We start from the raw sequence: 17,218 nt of genomic DNA on the forward strand, positions 1-17,218 counted from the left end.
TCCATATGGTCCAAAAAAATCATCTCACCATGGGGCTGTATGCAGGTCACTGAAATTTTTCAGATAGCCTAAAGGACAATTTGAGCTTATGGACTAAATAAATGATTGCTTCTGTTTAATAAACTGTATGTATCTGGGGTTATAATGAGTGTTAGTGATAGAGTTACCAAATTGGTGGAATGGTCCACTTTAAACGGGGCAAAACTTTCTTCAAATTTAGAAATTAAGCCAGTAGCAGATGGTAATATTGGAGTCTTCTACCATGATGTACAAGCTGCAAATGAAGAAGAAGATGATGATGGTCAAATAAAATTACCATTAAATTTAGTAATAACTTTACAAACAGCTATTGAATCCTTTTCCAAACTTGATAATTTAACTTCGTACCAAGAAATTACTCAAAAGACTTCGAATATCAATTCATTACTCAAATTGTATCTTGCAAGAGAGAGGCAAATTAATGATTCATTTTTCTCACCATATATACAATTATTACCAACATTATTTCAAATCAACTCACCATACACTTGGAAGTCTAGTGATAAAGAATTATTGAAAGGTACTAATTTAGGTAATTCATTGCCTGAAAATATTCAACAATTAGTTGAAGAATGGTGGCAGATTATAAATTTAATTCCTGATACAGTTGCTAAACCAACTGAACATTTCATAAATATGAAATTCTATTATGAATATAAATTTTATAAGAATGAAGATTTTGATAAATATTTTGAACAAGAAGCTTCTAAAGTTGAAAATTGGACTAGTTTCCCTAATTACTTATGGGCATCATTAATATTAAAATCTAGATCATTTCCAACATACCTTTTAAAGGAATCAATAAAAAGAGACATAAAACAAGATGAAGCAATGTTATTACCATTGGTTGATCTTTTAAATCATGATCCTAAGGCAAAAGTAAATTGGTTAGTTGATTCTAATTCATTTACATTCAAACTGGACAATCCTACTTTTGGAGATCAATTATATAATAATTATGGTATGAAGGGAAATGAAGAATTATTATTGGCTTATGGATTTGCACTTGAAAATAATATTGCTGATTCAGTAGCTTTAAAAATAAAAGTTCCTTTGGAAATGGTACAAGAAATTAAAGACTTTGGAATCACTTTACCATCTATTCATGATTATACAACTTCTATTGTTAGAATCAGTTCAGAATCTGACATTCAATCCAATGATATTAAGCAATACACTGATGGTATTTTATATTTCATTAGTAAAGATAATTTACCTTCTAATTTAATTGAATTGTTTCAATTCTTAGTGAAAAATAGATGGGAGAATAATGGAGTTAGTTTAAGAATGAAGTTAGCTGGTTATAATCATTTACGAGCTGCCTTAGAAAATAAAATGGCATTATTAAATAATAAAATACCCAAATCAAGTGCTAATCACGATTCAATACTTACCTATATTAATTCACAAACTAAGATTTATCAAGAGGCCATCAAGAAAATTAAACATTTAGAAAAGGATTTAATTGCTGAAAATAAATCAAAACTTATAAGTTTGAAATCAGTTTATAAGAAGGATAAGAAATTCCAACAATCATTATTAATTCATTTTGGATTTCTGAGTTATGAATCAATTCTTGAAGCTCAATTTCAAGATCAAGCTTGGTTATTATACTTGATACGATGCGTTAATCGTGAAGAATATATCCCAAATGCTCAAGATAATTTAGAAGGAGATGAAAATAATTATTTACCAAAATGGATTCATGATGATTTTAAAAAATTACAACAACAAGTAGATATTTCTAATGAAGAAGTTTTACAATATCAACAAATTTATCAAAACTTAATTCCTGAACTTAATACTCATATACCAGAAATATATAATAAGGGTAATTGGACAGTTGAGAATTTAGTATATAGTGCCAAACTTCTTGATATATTAGGATTTGTAAGAGGGAAAGATCAAGAGTGTATATTAGTTAAACATTAAAAAAGGTTAAGTATATGAATGTGTATGTGTTATATAGAATTAATTAGCAATATATATGTATGTTTCTAAAATTATGAACAATAACAACAAGAATTGAAAATGTATACAAAATAATATATCAATTAATCTTCTTTAATACCACCTCTACCACTAATTTCAGCATTTTCAACTGATTGTTTATCAGTTAAAACATCAGCACCACCAGTTAAAGCTTGTAAGAAACCTGGAGCAGCTTTAAATGGTCTCTTTAAGTCACCAGTGGCAGGAGAACCAAAAAGATGAATCTTAACAATATTAGATTCTAAAGCAGATTTAATACCAGAAATAGATTGCATAAATAATGGATTAGTATATTTTAAATAAATATGCATAAATCCCATCATAGCTAATCCACTAAAGATACCTTTAATTTGAGTATTAACTTGTTGTAAATCATATTCTTTAACAGTGGTAACGACAGCTTTTGGTTCTGGTTCTCCACCAAAGGCATTAGCAGGTTCAACATATTTTAAAGTAGTTAAATCATTCTTAGCATTAATTTTAGCTCTAACAAATAAATAAATAGCTAAGGCAAGTGCTTGACATGAACCATAAGCGACTCTAACATAGAATAAAATAGTTGGATCTTCTAAATCTAAACGACGAGAAACTTGCATCATGACAAGCATGATAACAATGTTGGTAACAGCGGGATTCATCTTGTTAAACTTAACTTAGCTATACTAAACCTACAAGAAGGATAACCAACAAGTCTTTAGTTTTTTTTGTTTTAGTATAACTTTTAGTTTTTTTATCCGTTGTTGAATTTTTCAGCTTGGCCGGCCGCAATGCAAAAAAAAAAAAAAAAGAAACTAAGAAACAACTACTAAATTTTTTCCTGCTTGGCTCCGCAATATCAAATGGCGGCAAAATATTACTTAAGTCTTTTTCTGTTTTTTCTATGGAAGCGAATGGAACAATTAGTGACCATCCTGCGAGCCAGTCCATTGGCTGGAGATATGGGCTGCAAACAGATTTTTATTTTGCAATCACTACCTACAGTAATAATTTAGTACGTTTAATTATGTATATTTTTATTTTAATTTTTATTTAAACTGTATATGCTATTTTATATTTTTAACAGAAAACCTAACTAATAAAACTCGGCAGCCCTATAAGCCAGTATCTTCATCATCAAATGAGACATCACCAAATTCCCAACATCCTAAATGTTGAGATTTGGCGTGTGATTGTTCAGAAAGTAATGATTTAACATAGTCCTTAACTTGATCCTTAACGATCTTATTATTAACAATGGCCCATCCTTCTTTAACTAATTGTTTATTAATAGTATAATCTGGATCTTTTAATGATTGTTCAGAATCATATAATATACCATCATATTCAATACCAAATGTACTTGAAGGTAAAGCACTAAGAACCAACTTTTTATCAAAAGTTAAATCTTCTAATGCATAAATTGCATCTGTTAAATAATCAGTTGGCTTAGAAGGTGGTAAAGAAATATTTTGTAAAACTGTAGTATGAGCAAATTGAGGATAATTAATTAAATTATATTTAGCTGGTAAAGTTCTTAATGATCCAATTGAAACTTTATCAACATTTCCAAAATCTAAATGTTTAACTTCATATTTACCACTAATCTTATCATGACCAATAACTTTAGCACGATAATATTTACCATTCTCATTAAATTTAGCTGAAACTAAATCATTTTTCTTTGGAGCTCTTTTCAAATTAAATGGTAAATCAATAGAAACTTCACTAGCTGATGGAGCTTGAGCATGGAACAGATTAAATGAATTTTTAAATTCATTGAATTTCTTAACTGTTTCGGAATCTAAGTATTGGAATGAAATAACTCCTGATTCTTTATCAACATCAACTACTTCAATATCAAAGAATTTAGGTTTAATTTCAACATTAAGTGCTGAAAGTTTGGCTTCAGCTTGGGCAACTTCGGCAGAAGCATCATAATTAGCCCAAATACCTTTCTTGGCTTCTTTAGCTGAATCTTCAGCTTTAATTAAATCACTTGCAAATGGATTAGAATTAACAGCTAAATTATGAACTTTAATTAAACCTTGCTCTAATAATGATACTTGAATAGGAACTAATGCATTTGCATTAACGTATAAATTACCAATAAATGATCCTAATTTATCAAGATCATAAATTTCAAATTCAACTCCACCTCTTTGTAAAAATCTCTTATTTAAAAATTTAAGACCCTTTTCACCTAAAGCTTCTGATTTTTCATTAGTTAAACCTCCTAAAATTAAAGTTAATTTAGTACCTTCCTTTGGATTAAATAATTTAACTCTATTAATAGATGGAATGAATTCAATATAATAACCACCAGAAATTCTACCCTTTTGTTTGAATCCATTAAAGAAAGTTTTGGCTTTAGTAGCATTTTCAGAAGCATCAATAATTCTATTACTAACAGTTAAAACTTTATCCAAATTGGATGCATATAACCCATTCTTAGCTAATTTCTTTTGATTTTCTTCAATTTCTACTAATTTATCCCAATTATGAGATCTTTCATGATTTGTAGCTTTGTTATGTTTAATTACAGTGGCCCATCCATTTTCAACAATTAATTCACTCAAATCGGTAGATCCAAATTTAAAACTAACTAAGAATCTTGAATCAAATCCTAATTCTTTATTTTCTTGTCTAAGTCCATCTACAAATATTGAACCAGTTTTACCTATAGCTTTTGCTCTAACAAATTCACGAGCTGAAGATGCTAAAGCCTGTCTCTTTAATGAATCTGTAGTTATAGTAGTATCATTTGGTTTTGGAGCTCTAATAGATGCTAATTGAACTGTTATTTCTTCATCATTACCTAATCTAATAACCAAAGTATCAGCACTTACAACTTTAGCAATTGTAACATTATCAACAGTAAGACCTGGTTTTAAAGATTTAATTGGAGATACTGCTGTTGAAGCAGTTGGGGTACTAACATTGGCATATAAACCTTTACCTAAAGCTTTGGCAGTTTGTTCAGCCTTTCTGTATTTAACCATATTAGTAGAACCAATTAAAGTAGATTGCCAATCAACAATTTCACCATAACCTAATTCTAAAGATTTTTCAATGATATCATTACCAGAAGGATGATGAACAATAGCAATTGGTAAACCAGATTGTTGATTTTCTCCAATAATACTAATAGTTAATTCTGCTTTAGTAGTTAATAATTTTTCTTCAACAAAGACTTTAGCTTGTTGAGCAACTTTGGTAACAGATGATGATTGAGTAGCATCATCAGTTCTTGGAGTTTTAATACCAGCCAATAAAATTGGAGTTACAACATGTTGAGATTTATTAGCCACAATTCTACCAACAATTCTATCACCACTAATAACTCTTTCAACAATTACCTTTAATGGATATTTCTGAGATTTATTAATGATATTTTCATTTAAAGTATCAATTACAGAAATTTCAGATGATTCAGAAGCCCAAACACCCAAATCTTTTAATTTAGCACCATTTTCAACTTCTTTTAATTCATAATAAATATCACCTTCATGGTCATTAAAGTTATCCTTTAATTTAACTAAACCCTTTTCTAATAAGTAAGCAATTAAAGATTTAAAAATTGGAGCTTGAATATCTCCGAATTCTCTATTAGTAGTAGGATTCTTATAATTAACTTTAAATTTAATATCCTTTCCAATAAGTAATTCTCGAAGATATTCTTTTGATTCAAAAGTATCTGGAGCTCTAACATAAGATAATGTAAGAATTCTTTCTGGAGGAGGGAATTGACTTGTCTTAGTTGGAACTAAAACTACAGTATCACCACTAAGAACATTCTTAACTTTGGCAACGAAGTAAGACATGCTTAATAAGTCTTATTATATGTTTACCTCAATTAATTGTTAATTATTATCTCACTAGTGATCTGTCAAGTTCGGGGAACTTTTCACAATTTTTCAGTCCACCCACTGACTGCGACGTTCGCGACACTGCGGCGTCTCCAGCTTTTTTGTTCTTAGAGATTCTACTCGGTACTAATTTTAATTACCGAGCATTTTAATCACAAGACCTATTATATTTATCGGAAGACATTGGTAACTATTAGTTATTTATATATATCGATGGCACCTCGTTCAACAGCTCAAAGAAGACTCTTGAAGGAGTATCAACAACTCTCAAGAGATCCTCCACCAGGAATTATAGCAGGACCCTTATCAGAAGATGATTTATTTAATTGGGAATGTCTTTTAGAAGGTCCAACGGATACTCCATATGAAAATGGTGTATTCCCTGCTATATTACATTTCCCAAAGGATTATCCTTTGAGTCCTCCAAATTTGAAATTTGATCCTCCTTTATTACATCCTAATGTATACGCTGATGGTAATGTTTGTATATCTATATTACATCCTCCTGGTGAGGATCCAAATCAATATGAAAGACCTGAAGAAAGATGGTCACCAGTTCAAAGTATTGAAAAAATCTTATTAAGTGTCATATCTATGTTGGCTGAACCAAATCCAGAAAGTGGAGCTAATATTGATGCTTGTAAATTATGGAGAGATGACAGAGAAGAATACAATAGACAAATAAGGGAACACGTCAGGAAAACTTTAGGATTTTAGGTTGGCTAATCATAGTAAAAGTATATATGTAATATATTTATGGCCAATAGATAATTAATTATTTATAGAACGAATAATTAAAACTAGTGAATAGTAATCGTAGATATCAAATCGAAATCGAGATCGAACAATAAGTAATGAGTATCGCGAAATTTGAGAGTATGGTCGTATATTTGTAGTTTATCGTAACACCAGTATGTCGAATGCGGATATTAAGATCGTTGAAGTGGCTATTGTTGGAGCGGGAGTAGCCGGATTAAAGGCTGCGCAAACTATTTTATGTGATTCTCGGTCAAAGGTTAAGGCTAAGGATGTTTTAGTATTGGAAGCTCAAAATAGAGTAGGCGGAAGAATTCTCACTGATAGAACTCTGTCTAAATTCGCGTACAATTATGATCTCGGAGCTGCATGGTTTCATGATTCCCTTACCAATGTTGTATTGAAAGAAGCAACTAAGTTGGATAACTTCAATCGCGAACAGGATACTTATTACGATGACAAAGATGCCAAAGTTTACTCACAGGATGGACCTGTTGATTTGGTAGAAACTAAGATTAATCGAGTTTATGATGATCTTGAGAAATTCATTGAATTGTATTTTTATAATGATATTGAGGTAGAGGATATGTCATTAAAAGAAATAACTAATAAATATTTAGATGAGTATCGAAATATTCTTACTGATGAACAACAGAAATATTGCCGATTACTAGTACGACACTATGAATCTTGGTACGGAATTTCTTGGGATATCATCAGTGCAAAATATGTTCTTATGGATCACCATGGAAGAGATTTATTAAACAAGAATGGTTATGACTTCATAATTGATAAGCTTAAAAGTGATATTCCAAATGAAAGTATCTTACTTAATGCCCAAGTCAAGGTAATTGATCGTTCCAATAAGGCGCATAGCCGTAAGATTTTACTTGAATTATCCAGTGGTATTAAAGTATATTGTAACTATGTTGTTGTTACTGTACCTCAAAGTATTTTGCAATTGCCTCAAAGTGATCCTTATGGAATAACCTGGGAACCTGCCTTACCATCTAACTTTCAAGAAGCGTTATCCCTGATCCATTTCGGTTCATTGGGAAAAGTCATATTTGAATTTGATTCAATATGGTGGGATAAGAATGAAGATAGATTTACTGTTCTTGCTTCAGAAACTCAAGACAAGCCCGCCTCAGAACCAATTACTTCTCATCCGAAGCCTTTTGATTATCATACATTCATCGTTAATTTCGCTTCAGTTCATAAAGAAAACATTTTGAGAGGAAGTGGTTTAGTGATTCTTACTCAATCACCATTAACTGAATACTTGGAATCACATTCTAAGGAAGATGCATGGAGATACTACAAGCCAATTTTAGAGAAGTTGGTAGTACCTGGCAGTACTATAAGCAATCCTATCAATACAATAATTACTGATTGGACACAAAATCCATATATTAGAGGTTCATATGCTGCTTTACATACTCATGATGATCCTTCACTGTTAGTAATACAACTCTCTGGAGAAATTGATAATACAGGAATTGTAGGACACCCAAATATAAGATTTGCTGGAGAGCATGCTATTCTGGATGGAGCAGGCTGTGTTCATGGAGCCTATTCAAGCGGACAACGGGAAGGTGAATGGGTCATCCAAGATATGAATTAACATATATATTAACTTTATATGGATACATAGAAATATCTAGAATATTCCAGAATATTCCAGATTAGTATTTTGCAATCGTATTATTATTATATTATATTTAGCACGTGATCTCGCCCATAGTAATTTTTTTTTATCGATCAGCATCTCTGCTTAAGATTTTTTTTTATTTTAGCAGTATATAAAAGGACTAGATATTACATTAGAGCAAGCTAGCACTCCAATAGTTGTTAATATTGTCAAGAAAATAGAAATAGAAAAAGAAAAAGAAACTAAAGATGGCTACCAAATTCGATGCTGAAACAGCAGAAAACTTAGAAGATATGGAAAAGCAATTTGCTGTTAAGGCTGTTATGCAAGCTGAAACATTCTGGAGTTTATTAGAAAAGATTCCAGGATCTAAGTTGAAATTAACTAAGCATGATGATGAAATCTTTGAACAATTTTTACAAGACTTTCCTGAATATAAGGAACCAAGTCAAGTTGCCATAATATCTGAAGATGATATGAAGAGTAAGGAAGGTAAAGCTAGATGGAGAACTTTCTGTGAAAAGTTCAATGAAATTGAAGATTACAATTTCGGAACTTTATTAAGAACCAGTGCTGCTGATGAATACAGTCAAGAAGGTACTATTTTTGTGGTTAGAATTCAATTCTATGCTATTGAAATTGCTAGAAATAGATATGGTTTAAACGACTGGATGTCCAAGAAATAAACAAGTCTGGTCCATTCATAATTTGTTGATTCTGTATATTTTCCCCTAGTATCATCAATGGTTATCTTGTATATTTAGTTCTGTTTAGAAATGTATGTTCAATACATGGTATATAATTAGAATGTCTTATGCGACATTGTAAGGTATAACAAATTTATAAAAATGAGACAATGAACACTTCCTCTCTATTAACTGGTGCTTAAGTTAGAACTGAAACCAGAGCTCAAGCTAGAACTCAAGCTAGAACTCAAACTAGAACTTAAACTAGAATTCAAACCAGAACACAAACTAGAACCAGAAGTGAACGGACTATTTGTGTTTTGTAACTAAGTGGTAGGACTAACAATAATAGTCCACAAACTCAAAACCTCACCCGAAAAAAACACAACAATCACACGAAAGCAATAATTGGGGAATAAATCGTTAAGGAGACTCGGATACCATTGACTATTGTAGTAATATAAGCATTAATAATTATTCAGGTAAATTAGTGGGAATTAAGTGGACTGTGGTGGAATTTACTTTTAGTGAATGAATTTTAAGTCTATGGCATAGAATATATCATTGAATTAACAATGAGTATAAAGAATTATTCACAGAATGGGAGTCAGACGAATCAGTCATGGCAAACAGCACTGGGAGTACAACAACTGCCATTACAAGTTCTGCAACTGCAACTGCAACTGCAACTGCAACAACAGAATCAAATGAATAATAATTCGGGAGGAATCAATTCGGCTCCTGCAAATACTTCATCGTATACTTTGCCGGGAGTTATTAATTATCTAACTTCAGAATTTACTAATCTTGAACGATTTAAAATTATGACTAATTTAGAGAAATCTGAAATGAAATATAAGATAGTACAACTTCAAGGAGAATTGAATGCTTTAAAGTTTGTCAATGGTAAACAAAAATCAAGAATAGAACAATTGGAGCAAGAAGTCAAAGCATTGAAAGCATCTAATAAAGATCATAATGGTAATGGTAATGGTAATGGTAATGGTAATGGTAATGGTAATGATAATAAATCTTCAGAAATTTCCAATGAATCAAACAAACCAGCATCATCATCTGTAAGTCTACCTCAAGTTGATTTACGATTGATCAAAGACTCGCGTGAGCATTTTACTAAGAGCATGACTGAGATTATAAGATTATTTAAGATACCCAATAGTCATAATGGATTGAATTATCTTGATATTCCTGAGTTAGATGATAATTATAATGAATTCGAAGTATTATTGGATGAGACTGATTCAAACAAGTCTGTAAATAAGTCCATTAAAGTACCTTCACATAGAAATAAGAGTTCAATAACTGCAAAATATTTTGATGGGATTGATAATCATACACCTCCTATAAAATTCAATAATAAATCTAATTCAAATTCAAATTCAAATTCAAATTCAAATTCAAATTCAAAGGCTCCAAAATCAAAACTTCCTGAACCTGTTCAAGATCAAATTCCTAAGGAATCTGAAGATTCCAAACCTGTTAATGATGTATACTTTAGATCATTGGATCCCCATACAAAACAAGATTTTTCAGGAGAAAGTGATGTAGAAACAGTAATTTATGATGATGATCATCCAAGTCAATTTGATTTACTGGCACTGTATAAATCTATATATCATGATGATTATGAAATTACATATCAAAAATTATTAGATAAAAAGAATGGAATATTACTTGAAATAATTGATAAATCCAAATTATCACGAAAATATGAAGTTATTATAAGTAATACGATTTATGATCGAATAATTGATATTTATCATGTATTTATTAATCAACAAGATTTAATTATTATAGTTGATAATCAAGGGATTATAATATCATATGATTTAAATAGTAAAGAAGAAAAAATTATTTATAATTTAACAAAACAAGTTTCAGAAATTCATTCATGTGAATGGATAGAATTTGAGCATAAAGCTACTACAAATAGTAAGAGTTATGGATTAGCATTACTTGGATTAAGTTCAGGTAATTCACCTCAATTTATTATTAAAGTACTTCGAATAATTATTGATACATCAACTAATCAATTAGATTCCAAAACTATTGGAAGTTTTAATAAAAGTTTTATTGCCTCTAAATTAGGTAATAAAGGATCAGATATAACATTTCAAGGATGGTATGTATCTAATTCAAATATTAGTAATAATACCAAAATTCCTCAATCTCCTAAAGTTAAAAAAAATGATAATACTGTTAAATGTGATGATCCAACATTAGCACCTTATCTTCTTACATTTAAAATGGACAATAAGTTGATAAAGTTAAATCTTGTGCTGAAACATATTAGTCAAGATGATGAAGCCTAAGTGCGACTAGAAAGTATGGAACATACAGTACATGAACATGAACATAAATCATACACAGCATACACAACAGATACTACATCCATAAATAATATACACTATATGTATTCATATAGTCAGACTTAACCACACTTAGTCATAGTCACACTTAGTCATAGTCACACTTATATAGTCTTACAGTATATAGCTCATTCGTTAATTATATACCCATATTCATATCTACTGTACTGTACATTTTCTCACTCGCACTAAAGCTTCAGCTTCAGCTTCAGCTTTATCGCTACACGTTCTGTTCTCATTGCAGAAATTCCGCTGCGGCTCGGTCTTCCCAAGTCTGAAAATTTTTTAATCAGTAATATCTTATCAGCTTGTTAATTTATATCTCTAGTTATATCTGTTGTTATAGTTCTAGTTCCAGATTCAGTACCATGTCTAACTTCGACGATTTTATTAAGAAGCAGCAGGCATTGAATAAGCCTAAGAGTTTTGGCTATAAAAATGCCAATATAACTCCTAGTAGTTATCAGAATCTGCAACCATTTGTACCTCAAGGAGGTTACAATGCTAATGCTAATTATAATAACAATAATAACTATAATAATCAAAGTTATAATAAGTACAATAATGCTAATACTAACAATTACAATAATAGAAACTTTAATAGAAGTAATAATCTTCAACAATCTTCTTCAATTAATAGTCCTATTGAATCTTTACCAACTAGTGGTACTGCCACTCCTGATCCAAATGCATCTACTACTTCTTTAACTTCACTTAATACTGCTTTAAGTAAATTAAATGTATCCAATGTACCATTCCAAGAGAATTTATTTAATATTGAAAGAGCCACTAAAATTAGTGAAGTAAGATCTGAAGTTGAAATTATTATTGATATTATTGCTAAAGAATCTTCACTTGAAGTTATTGATGAATGGAAATTATTAAGTATTATTAAATCATTTATTAAACCAAAGAATTCTCCATTAGTTAGAGAAGCTGCTTTATTAATAATTCAACAATTAGCAATTAATTTTGGAGGTCAAAGTCCAAAGGAAGCTTATCTTATTCAATTTTTTTCAGTAGCTTATGATATGTTTGCTGATAAAGATAAAAATGTTATTAAAGCTGCTAAATCGGCTATTGATACTTTATATGGTATTTATCCAGTTGAAGCTTTAGGTTCAATTATTCTTGATAATTTTTTAAATTATTTAAAATCTTCTGCAAAATGGAATTCTAAATTAGCTGCTTTAGTAACTTTTGATAAATTAATTGAAGAAGTTCCTGCTGATTTATTAGAATTAACTTTTGTTAGAACTGTACCAGTTTTAACTGATTTAGCCACTGATTTTAAACCAGAATTAGCAAAACATGGTTTAATAACTTTAAAATCTTTTGTTAAAGTATTAGATAATTTGGATTTACAAAATAAATATGATTTAATTGTTGAAACTTTAGCTGATCCAACTAAAGTTCCTGAATGTATTAAAAATTTATCATCAGTTACATTTGTTGCAGAAGTTACTGAACCAGCTTTATCATTATTAGTACCAATTTTAGATAAATCTTTAAAAATGTCTTCATCATCAAATGAACAATTAAGACAAACTGTTACGGTTACTGAAAATTTAACTAGATTAGTTAATAATAAAAGAGAAATTGAAACATTTATTCCAATCTTATTACCTGGTGTTGAAAAGGTTGTTAATAATGCTTCATTACCAGAAGTTAGAGAATTAGCTACTAAAGCATTAAATGTATTAAAAGATGCAGAAAATGAACAAACTGATGGGAAATTCCATGGAAGATTAACTTTAGAACAATCTAAAGAATTCTTTATTGTTTCTGAATATCCAATCATTGTTAGTAATTTAAATCTTAATAATGAAATTGAAAGTAATTATTTATCTCATGTATTACAAGCTGATGCTCATGTTAATGATTGGAAACGTTTAGAAGAATATTTAATTTCTCTTGTTAATACTGAAAATGATAAATCTGAATATGCTAAATCAGTTATTCATAATTTAAGAAAATTATATGATCCAGATACTGGAAATTCCAATACTAATGAAGATGGATCTATTGAAATTGTTAATGCTGATTTTTCTTTAGCTTATGGATCTCGTATGTTATTAAATAAAACCAATTTAAGATTATTAAAGGGTCATAGATATGGTTTATGTGGTAGAAATGGTGCCGGTAAATCTACTTTAATGAGAGCTATTTCTAAAGGTCAATTAGAAGGATTCCCAAGTGCTGATGAATTAAGAACTTGTTTTGTAGAACATAAATTACAAGGTTCAGAAGCTGATATGGATTTAGTAGCATTTATTGCATCTGATCCAGAATTAGCTGGAGTTGGAAGAAATGAAATTCAAAATGCATTATTAGAAGTTGGATTTCCTCAAGAAAGATTAGAACAACAAGTTGGATCCTTATCAGGAGGTTGGAAAATGAAATTAGAATTAGCCAGAGCCATGTTAATGAAAGCTGATGTATTATTATTAGATGAACCAACTAATCATTTAGATGTAACTAATGTTAAATGGTTAGAAGATTATTTAGTTGAACATACTGAAATTACTTCATTAATTGTATCTCATGATTCTGGATTTTTAGATGCTGTTTGTACTGATATTATTCATTATGAAAATAAAAAATTAGCTTATTATAAGGGAAATTTATCAGAATTTGTTAAAGTTAAACCAGAAGGTAAATCTTATTATACTTTAACTGATTCACTTGTTCAAATGCATTTCCCACCTCCAGGTATTTTAACTGGAGTTAAATCTAATACTCGTGCCGTTGCTCGTATGAGTCATGTTACTTTTGCTTATCCAGGAGCTCCAAAACCATCTTTAAAAGATGTATCATGTTCTTTATCATTATCTTCAAGAGTTGCTATTGTTGGACCAAATGGTGCAGGTAAATCTACATTAATTAAACTTTTAACTGCTGAATTAGTTCCAAATGAAGGTACGGTTGAAAAGCATCCAAATTTAAGAATTGGTTATATTGCTCAACATGCTTTACAACATGTTGAACAACATAAAGAAAAAACTGCTAATCAATATTTACAATGGCGTTATAAATTTGGTGATGATAGAGAAGTATTATTAAAGGATTCTCGTAAAATATCTGAAGAAGAAAAAGAACAAATGGCAAAAGAATTTGCAATTGATGATGGTAGAGGTCCAAGAGCAATTGAAGCAATTGTTGGTAGACAAAAATTAAAGAAATCATTTCAATATGAAATTAAATGGAAATTTTGGTTACCAAAATATAATTCATGGGTTCCAAGAGAAGTATTATTAGAACATGGATTTGATAAATTAGTTCAAAAATTTGATGATCATGAAGCATCAAGAGAAGGTTTAGGTTATAGAGAATTAACTCCATCAGTTATTAGAAAACATTTTGAAGATGTTGGATTAGATGGAGATATTGCTGATCATACTCCAATGGGCTCACTTTCTGGAGGTCAATTAGTTAAGGTTGTTATTGCTGGTGCTATGTGGAATAATCCTCATTTATTAGTATTAGATGAACCAACAAATTATTTAGATCGTGATTCTTTAGGTGGTTTAGCCGTTGCTATTAGAGAATGGTCAGGAGGTGTTGTTATGATTTCTCATAATAATGAATTTGTTGGAGCTTTATGTCCTGAACAATGGCATGTTGAAAATGGTGAAGTTATTCAAAAGGGTACTGTTGATGTTGATAATTCAAGATTTGAAGATCAAGGAGATTCAACTGATGGATCAGCTGTACCATCACGTTCATCAACTCCTCAACCAAAGAGACCAGATGATGATGATTCACCAGCCAATATTAAAGTTAGAATTAGAAAGAAGAAGTTGACTAGAAATGATAAGAAACTTCAACAAGAAAGAAGAAGATTACGTCATATTGAATGGTTAAGTTCTCCAAAGGGTACACCTAAACCAGTTGATACTGATGAAGAAGATGAATAAACTCTATAGTATATGAATAATTTATAGTGTATAATAGCAATTTATTTATTGTAATATGAATATTGTAGCAGGTTAGATAGAATGCTACAAGAGTTGTTAGAGTAGTAGTAATAGTGCTAGTAGTAATTTACGATAGTATGTTGTAGTACAGCAGGTACAACATAGTAGCTCGTACAGTGTATTACAGTGTAGTACAGTGTAGTATAGTGTTATAGTATAGTAGTATAGTACAGTAGTAGTATGTAGTGTACTATGTAGTGTACTATGGTAGAGTATAGTTAATATAGTACAGTACAGTAGTAGTATAGTAGTACATTGTAGTACAGTATAATATAGTATAGTATAGTATAGTATAGTATAGTATTGTATAGTATGGTTTGGTATACTACAGTATAGTACAGTAGTATGTATTGTGGTACTCTAGTTAGACTATGTCGCATTACTTATGTCGCACACTCACTGTTCCGCGACATCACCAACATCCAAATGCTCGAAGGCAAAATATGAAAAACCACTAACCAACTCAGTCATAGTGCTACACATTACTATTACTACATTATTATTTACAGTTATCTACAGCTTTAACAGATTCCCATAGTGGTATAATATATCAATTGAATAATGGCTGATAGATATTCCTTCTCGTTAACTACTTTCTCACCAAGGTAAGTACTATTGCATTAATTGAATATATATTGAATAATTATTGAATAATCAATTAATGAGTATTGAATAATTATTGAATAATTATTGAATTAACACTACGGATTACTAACGTTTATATTTATAGTGGTAAGTTAGTTCAAATTGAATATGCATTAAATGCTGTCAAACAAGGTGTAACCACCATTGGTATTAAATCAGCAAATGGAGTTGTTCTTGCGACTGAACGTAAAGCTAATTCTCCACTTATAAAGAGTGAAACTAATTCAAAAGTAGAATTAATAACTCCAGATATTGGAATTACATATTCTGGTATGGGACCAGATTTCAGGGTACTTGTTGATAGAGCTCGTAAATTGGCTCATACAAACTATAAAAGAATTTATAATGAATATCCACCAGTAAGAATTCTAGTACAAGAAATTGCTAAAGTTATGCAAGAATCTACTCAATCAGGAGGTATTAGACCCTTTGGTGTATCATTATTAGTTGGAGGTTATGATCAACATTCTAATCAATTTCAATTATATCAAGTAGATCCAAGTGGAAGTTATTTCCCATGGAAAGCCACTGCTATTGGTAAAACTTCAAATTCTGCTAAAACATTTTTAGAAAAAAGATGGAATGAAAATTTAGAATTAGAAGATGCAATTCATGTAGCCTTATTAGCATTAAAGGAATCAGTTGATGGAGAATTAACTGGAGAAAATTTGGATATAGCAATTATTAGTGATCCTCAAGAACATTTATTAGGATTTAAAGGTACTAAAGATGAAGGTCCAAGATATAAGAAATTATCAGCCGAAGAAATAAATGATAGATTAGAATCTTTATAGTTAGATTATTTACGATCTCAGCATAATGCAATTGCTTACAGATAAGGAGAGTTTTACTTAGTGTAGATTGTAGAGAGTTTAGTAACAGGGATCACTAACTGTTACTAACACTAATAGTAGACATTAAAGGATGGGTATGAAAATAGATCTATAACAAGTCATATATCTATCTATTATCTATCTATCTATTATCTATATATCTATTATCATGATTATCTTATATTCCTACATAGTTAATAAGAGTACTAACTCCATAGGGCTATATAGAGGATATAGATAACTACATATAATTTAAATGGCTGCGTTACTGTCCAAAAGCAAAGGGTCGTGTCCACTACCAAATCAATAATTTTTTTGGTGAATATTTTAGCGAAGAGCATCTCCAGAAATTTGCATCAATTCGAAATAACTCGATAGAACATTCCAAATCTCAGGCAATATAAACA

At 30.1% G+C, this 17,218-nt stretch overlaps 9 protein-coding genes across 9 annotated transcripts; 7 read left to right on the forward strand and 2 right to left on the reverse strand. All coding sequences in view use genetic code 12, as the record gives it.

Annotated features, from left to right (window-relative positions):
- Positions 1–38: 38 nt before the first annotated feature.
- On the forward strand, positions 39–1,997 carry RJT21DRAFT_122193 (protein-lysine N-methyltransferase). The gene has a single exon (XM_064882324.1). The coding sequence runs from the start codon at positions 145–147 to the stop codon at positions 1,969–1,971; it is 1,827 nt and encodes a 608-aa protein (XP_064736680.1). The 5' UTR covers positions 39–144; the 3' UTR covers positions 1,972–1,997.
- Positions 1,998–2,796, reverse strand: PHO88 (Pho88p). Its single transcript, XM_064882325.1, has one exon. It carries the CDS (start codon positions 2,667–2,669, stop codon positions 2,094–2,096), a length of 576 nt encoding a protein of 191 aa, XP_064736681.1. The 5' UTR covers positions 2,670–2,796; the 3' UTR covers positions 1,998–2,093.
- Positions 2,797–2,952: 156 nt separating this feature from the next.
- On the reverse strand, positions 2,953–5,934 carry RJT21DRAFT_122196 (uncharacterized protein). Its single transcript, XM_064882326.1, has one exon. The coding sequence runs from the start codon at positions 5,829–5,831 to the stop codon at positions 3,123–3,125; it is 2,709 nt and encodes a 902-aa protein (XP_064736682.1). The 5' UTR covers positions 5,832–5,934; the 3' UTR covers positions 2,953–3,122.
- Positions 5,935–6,004: 70 nt separating this feature from the next.
- Positions 6,005–6,727, forward strand: RJT21DRAFT_49569 (E2 ubiquitin-conjugating protein). The gene has a single exon (XM_064884819.1). The coding sequence runs from the start codon at positions 6,090–6,092 to the stop codon at positions 6,591–6,593; it is 504 nt and encodes a 167-aa protein (XP_064736683.1). The 5' UTR covers positions 6,005–6,089; the 3' UTR covers positions 6,594–6,727.
- A 1-nt stretch (position 6,728) lies between these two features.
- Positions 6,729–8,364, forward strand: CBP1 (Cbp1p). The gene has a single exon (XM_064884820.1). It carries the CDS (start codon positions 6,790–6,792, stop codon positions 8,254–8,256), a length of 1,467 nt encoding a protein of 488 aa, XP_064736684.1. The 5' UTR covers positions 6,729–6,789; the 3' UTR covers positions 8,257–8,364.
- A 48-nt stretch (positions 8,365–8,412) lies between these two features.
- RJT21DRAFT_49572 (uncharacterized protein) lies at positions 8,413–9,257 on the forward strand. The gene has a single exon (XM_064884821.1). It carries the CDS (start codon positions 8,532–8,534, stop codon positions 8,967–8,969), a length of 438 nt encoding a protein of 145 aa, XP_064736685.1. The 5' UTR covers positions 8,413–8,531; the 3' UTR covers positions 8,970–9,257.
- RJT21DRAFT_49573 (uncharacterized protein) lies at positions 9,258–11,422 on the forward strand. Its single transcript, XM_064884822.1, has one exon. It carries the CDS (start codon positions 9,545–9,547, stop codon positions 11,297–11,299), a length of 1,755 nt encoding a protein of 584 aa, XP_064736686.1. The 5' UTR covers positions 9,258–9,544; the 3' UTR covers positions 11,300–11,422.
- A 243-nt stretch (positions 11,423–11,665) lies between these two features.
- ELF1 (Elf1p) lies at positions 11,666–15,452 on the forward strand. Its single transcript, XM_064882327.1, has one exon. The coding sequence runs from the start codon at positions 11,725–11,727 to the stop codon at positions 15,271–15,273; it is 3,549 nt and encodes a 1,182-aa protein (XP_064736687.1). The 5' UTR covers positions 11,666–11,724; the 3' UTR covers positions 15,274–15,452.
- Positions 15,453–15,814: 362 nt separating this feature from the next.
- Positions 15,815–16,821, forward strand: PRE8 (proteasome core particle subunit alpha 2). Its single transcript, XM_064882328.1, has 2 exons — positions 15,815–15,938; positions 16,064–16,821. Exons 1-2 carry the CDS (start codon positions 15,895–15,897, stop codon positions 16,770–16,772), a joined length of 753 nt encoding a protein of 250 aa, XP_064736688.1. The 5' UTR covers positions 15,815–15,894; the 3' UTR covers positions 16,773–16,821.
- The last annotated feature ends 397 nt before the right edge of the window (positions 16,822–17,218 follow it).

This window comes from Scheffersomyces amazonensis (genome assembly GCF_036850825.1).
Source record: "Scheffersomyces amazonensis strain UFMG-HMD-26.3 chromosome Unknown RJT21scaffold_6, whole genome shotgun sequence".
NCBI lineage: Eukaryota > Fungi > Ascomycota > Pichiomycetes > Serinales > Debaryomycetaceae > Scheffersomyces > Scheffersomyces amazonensis.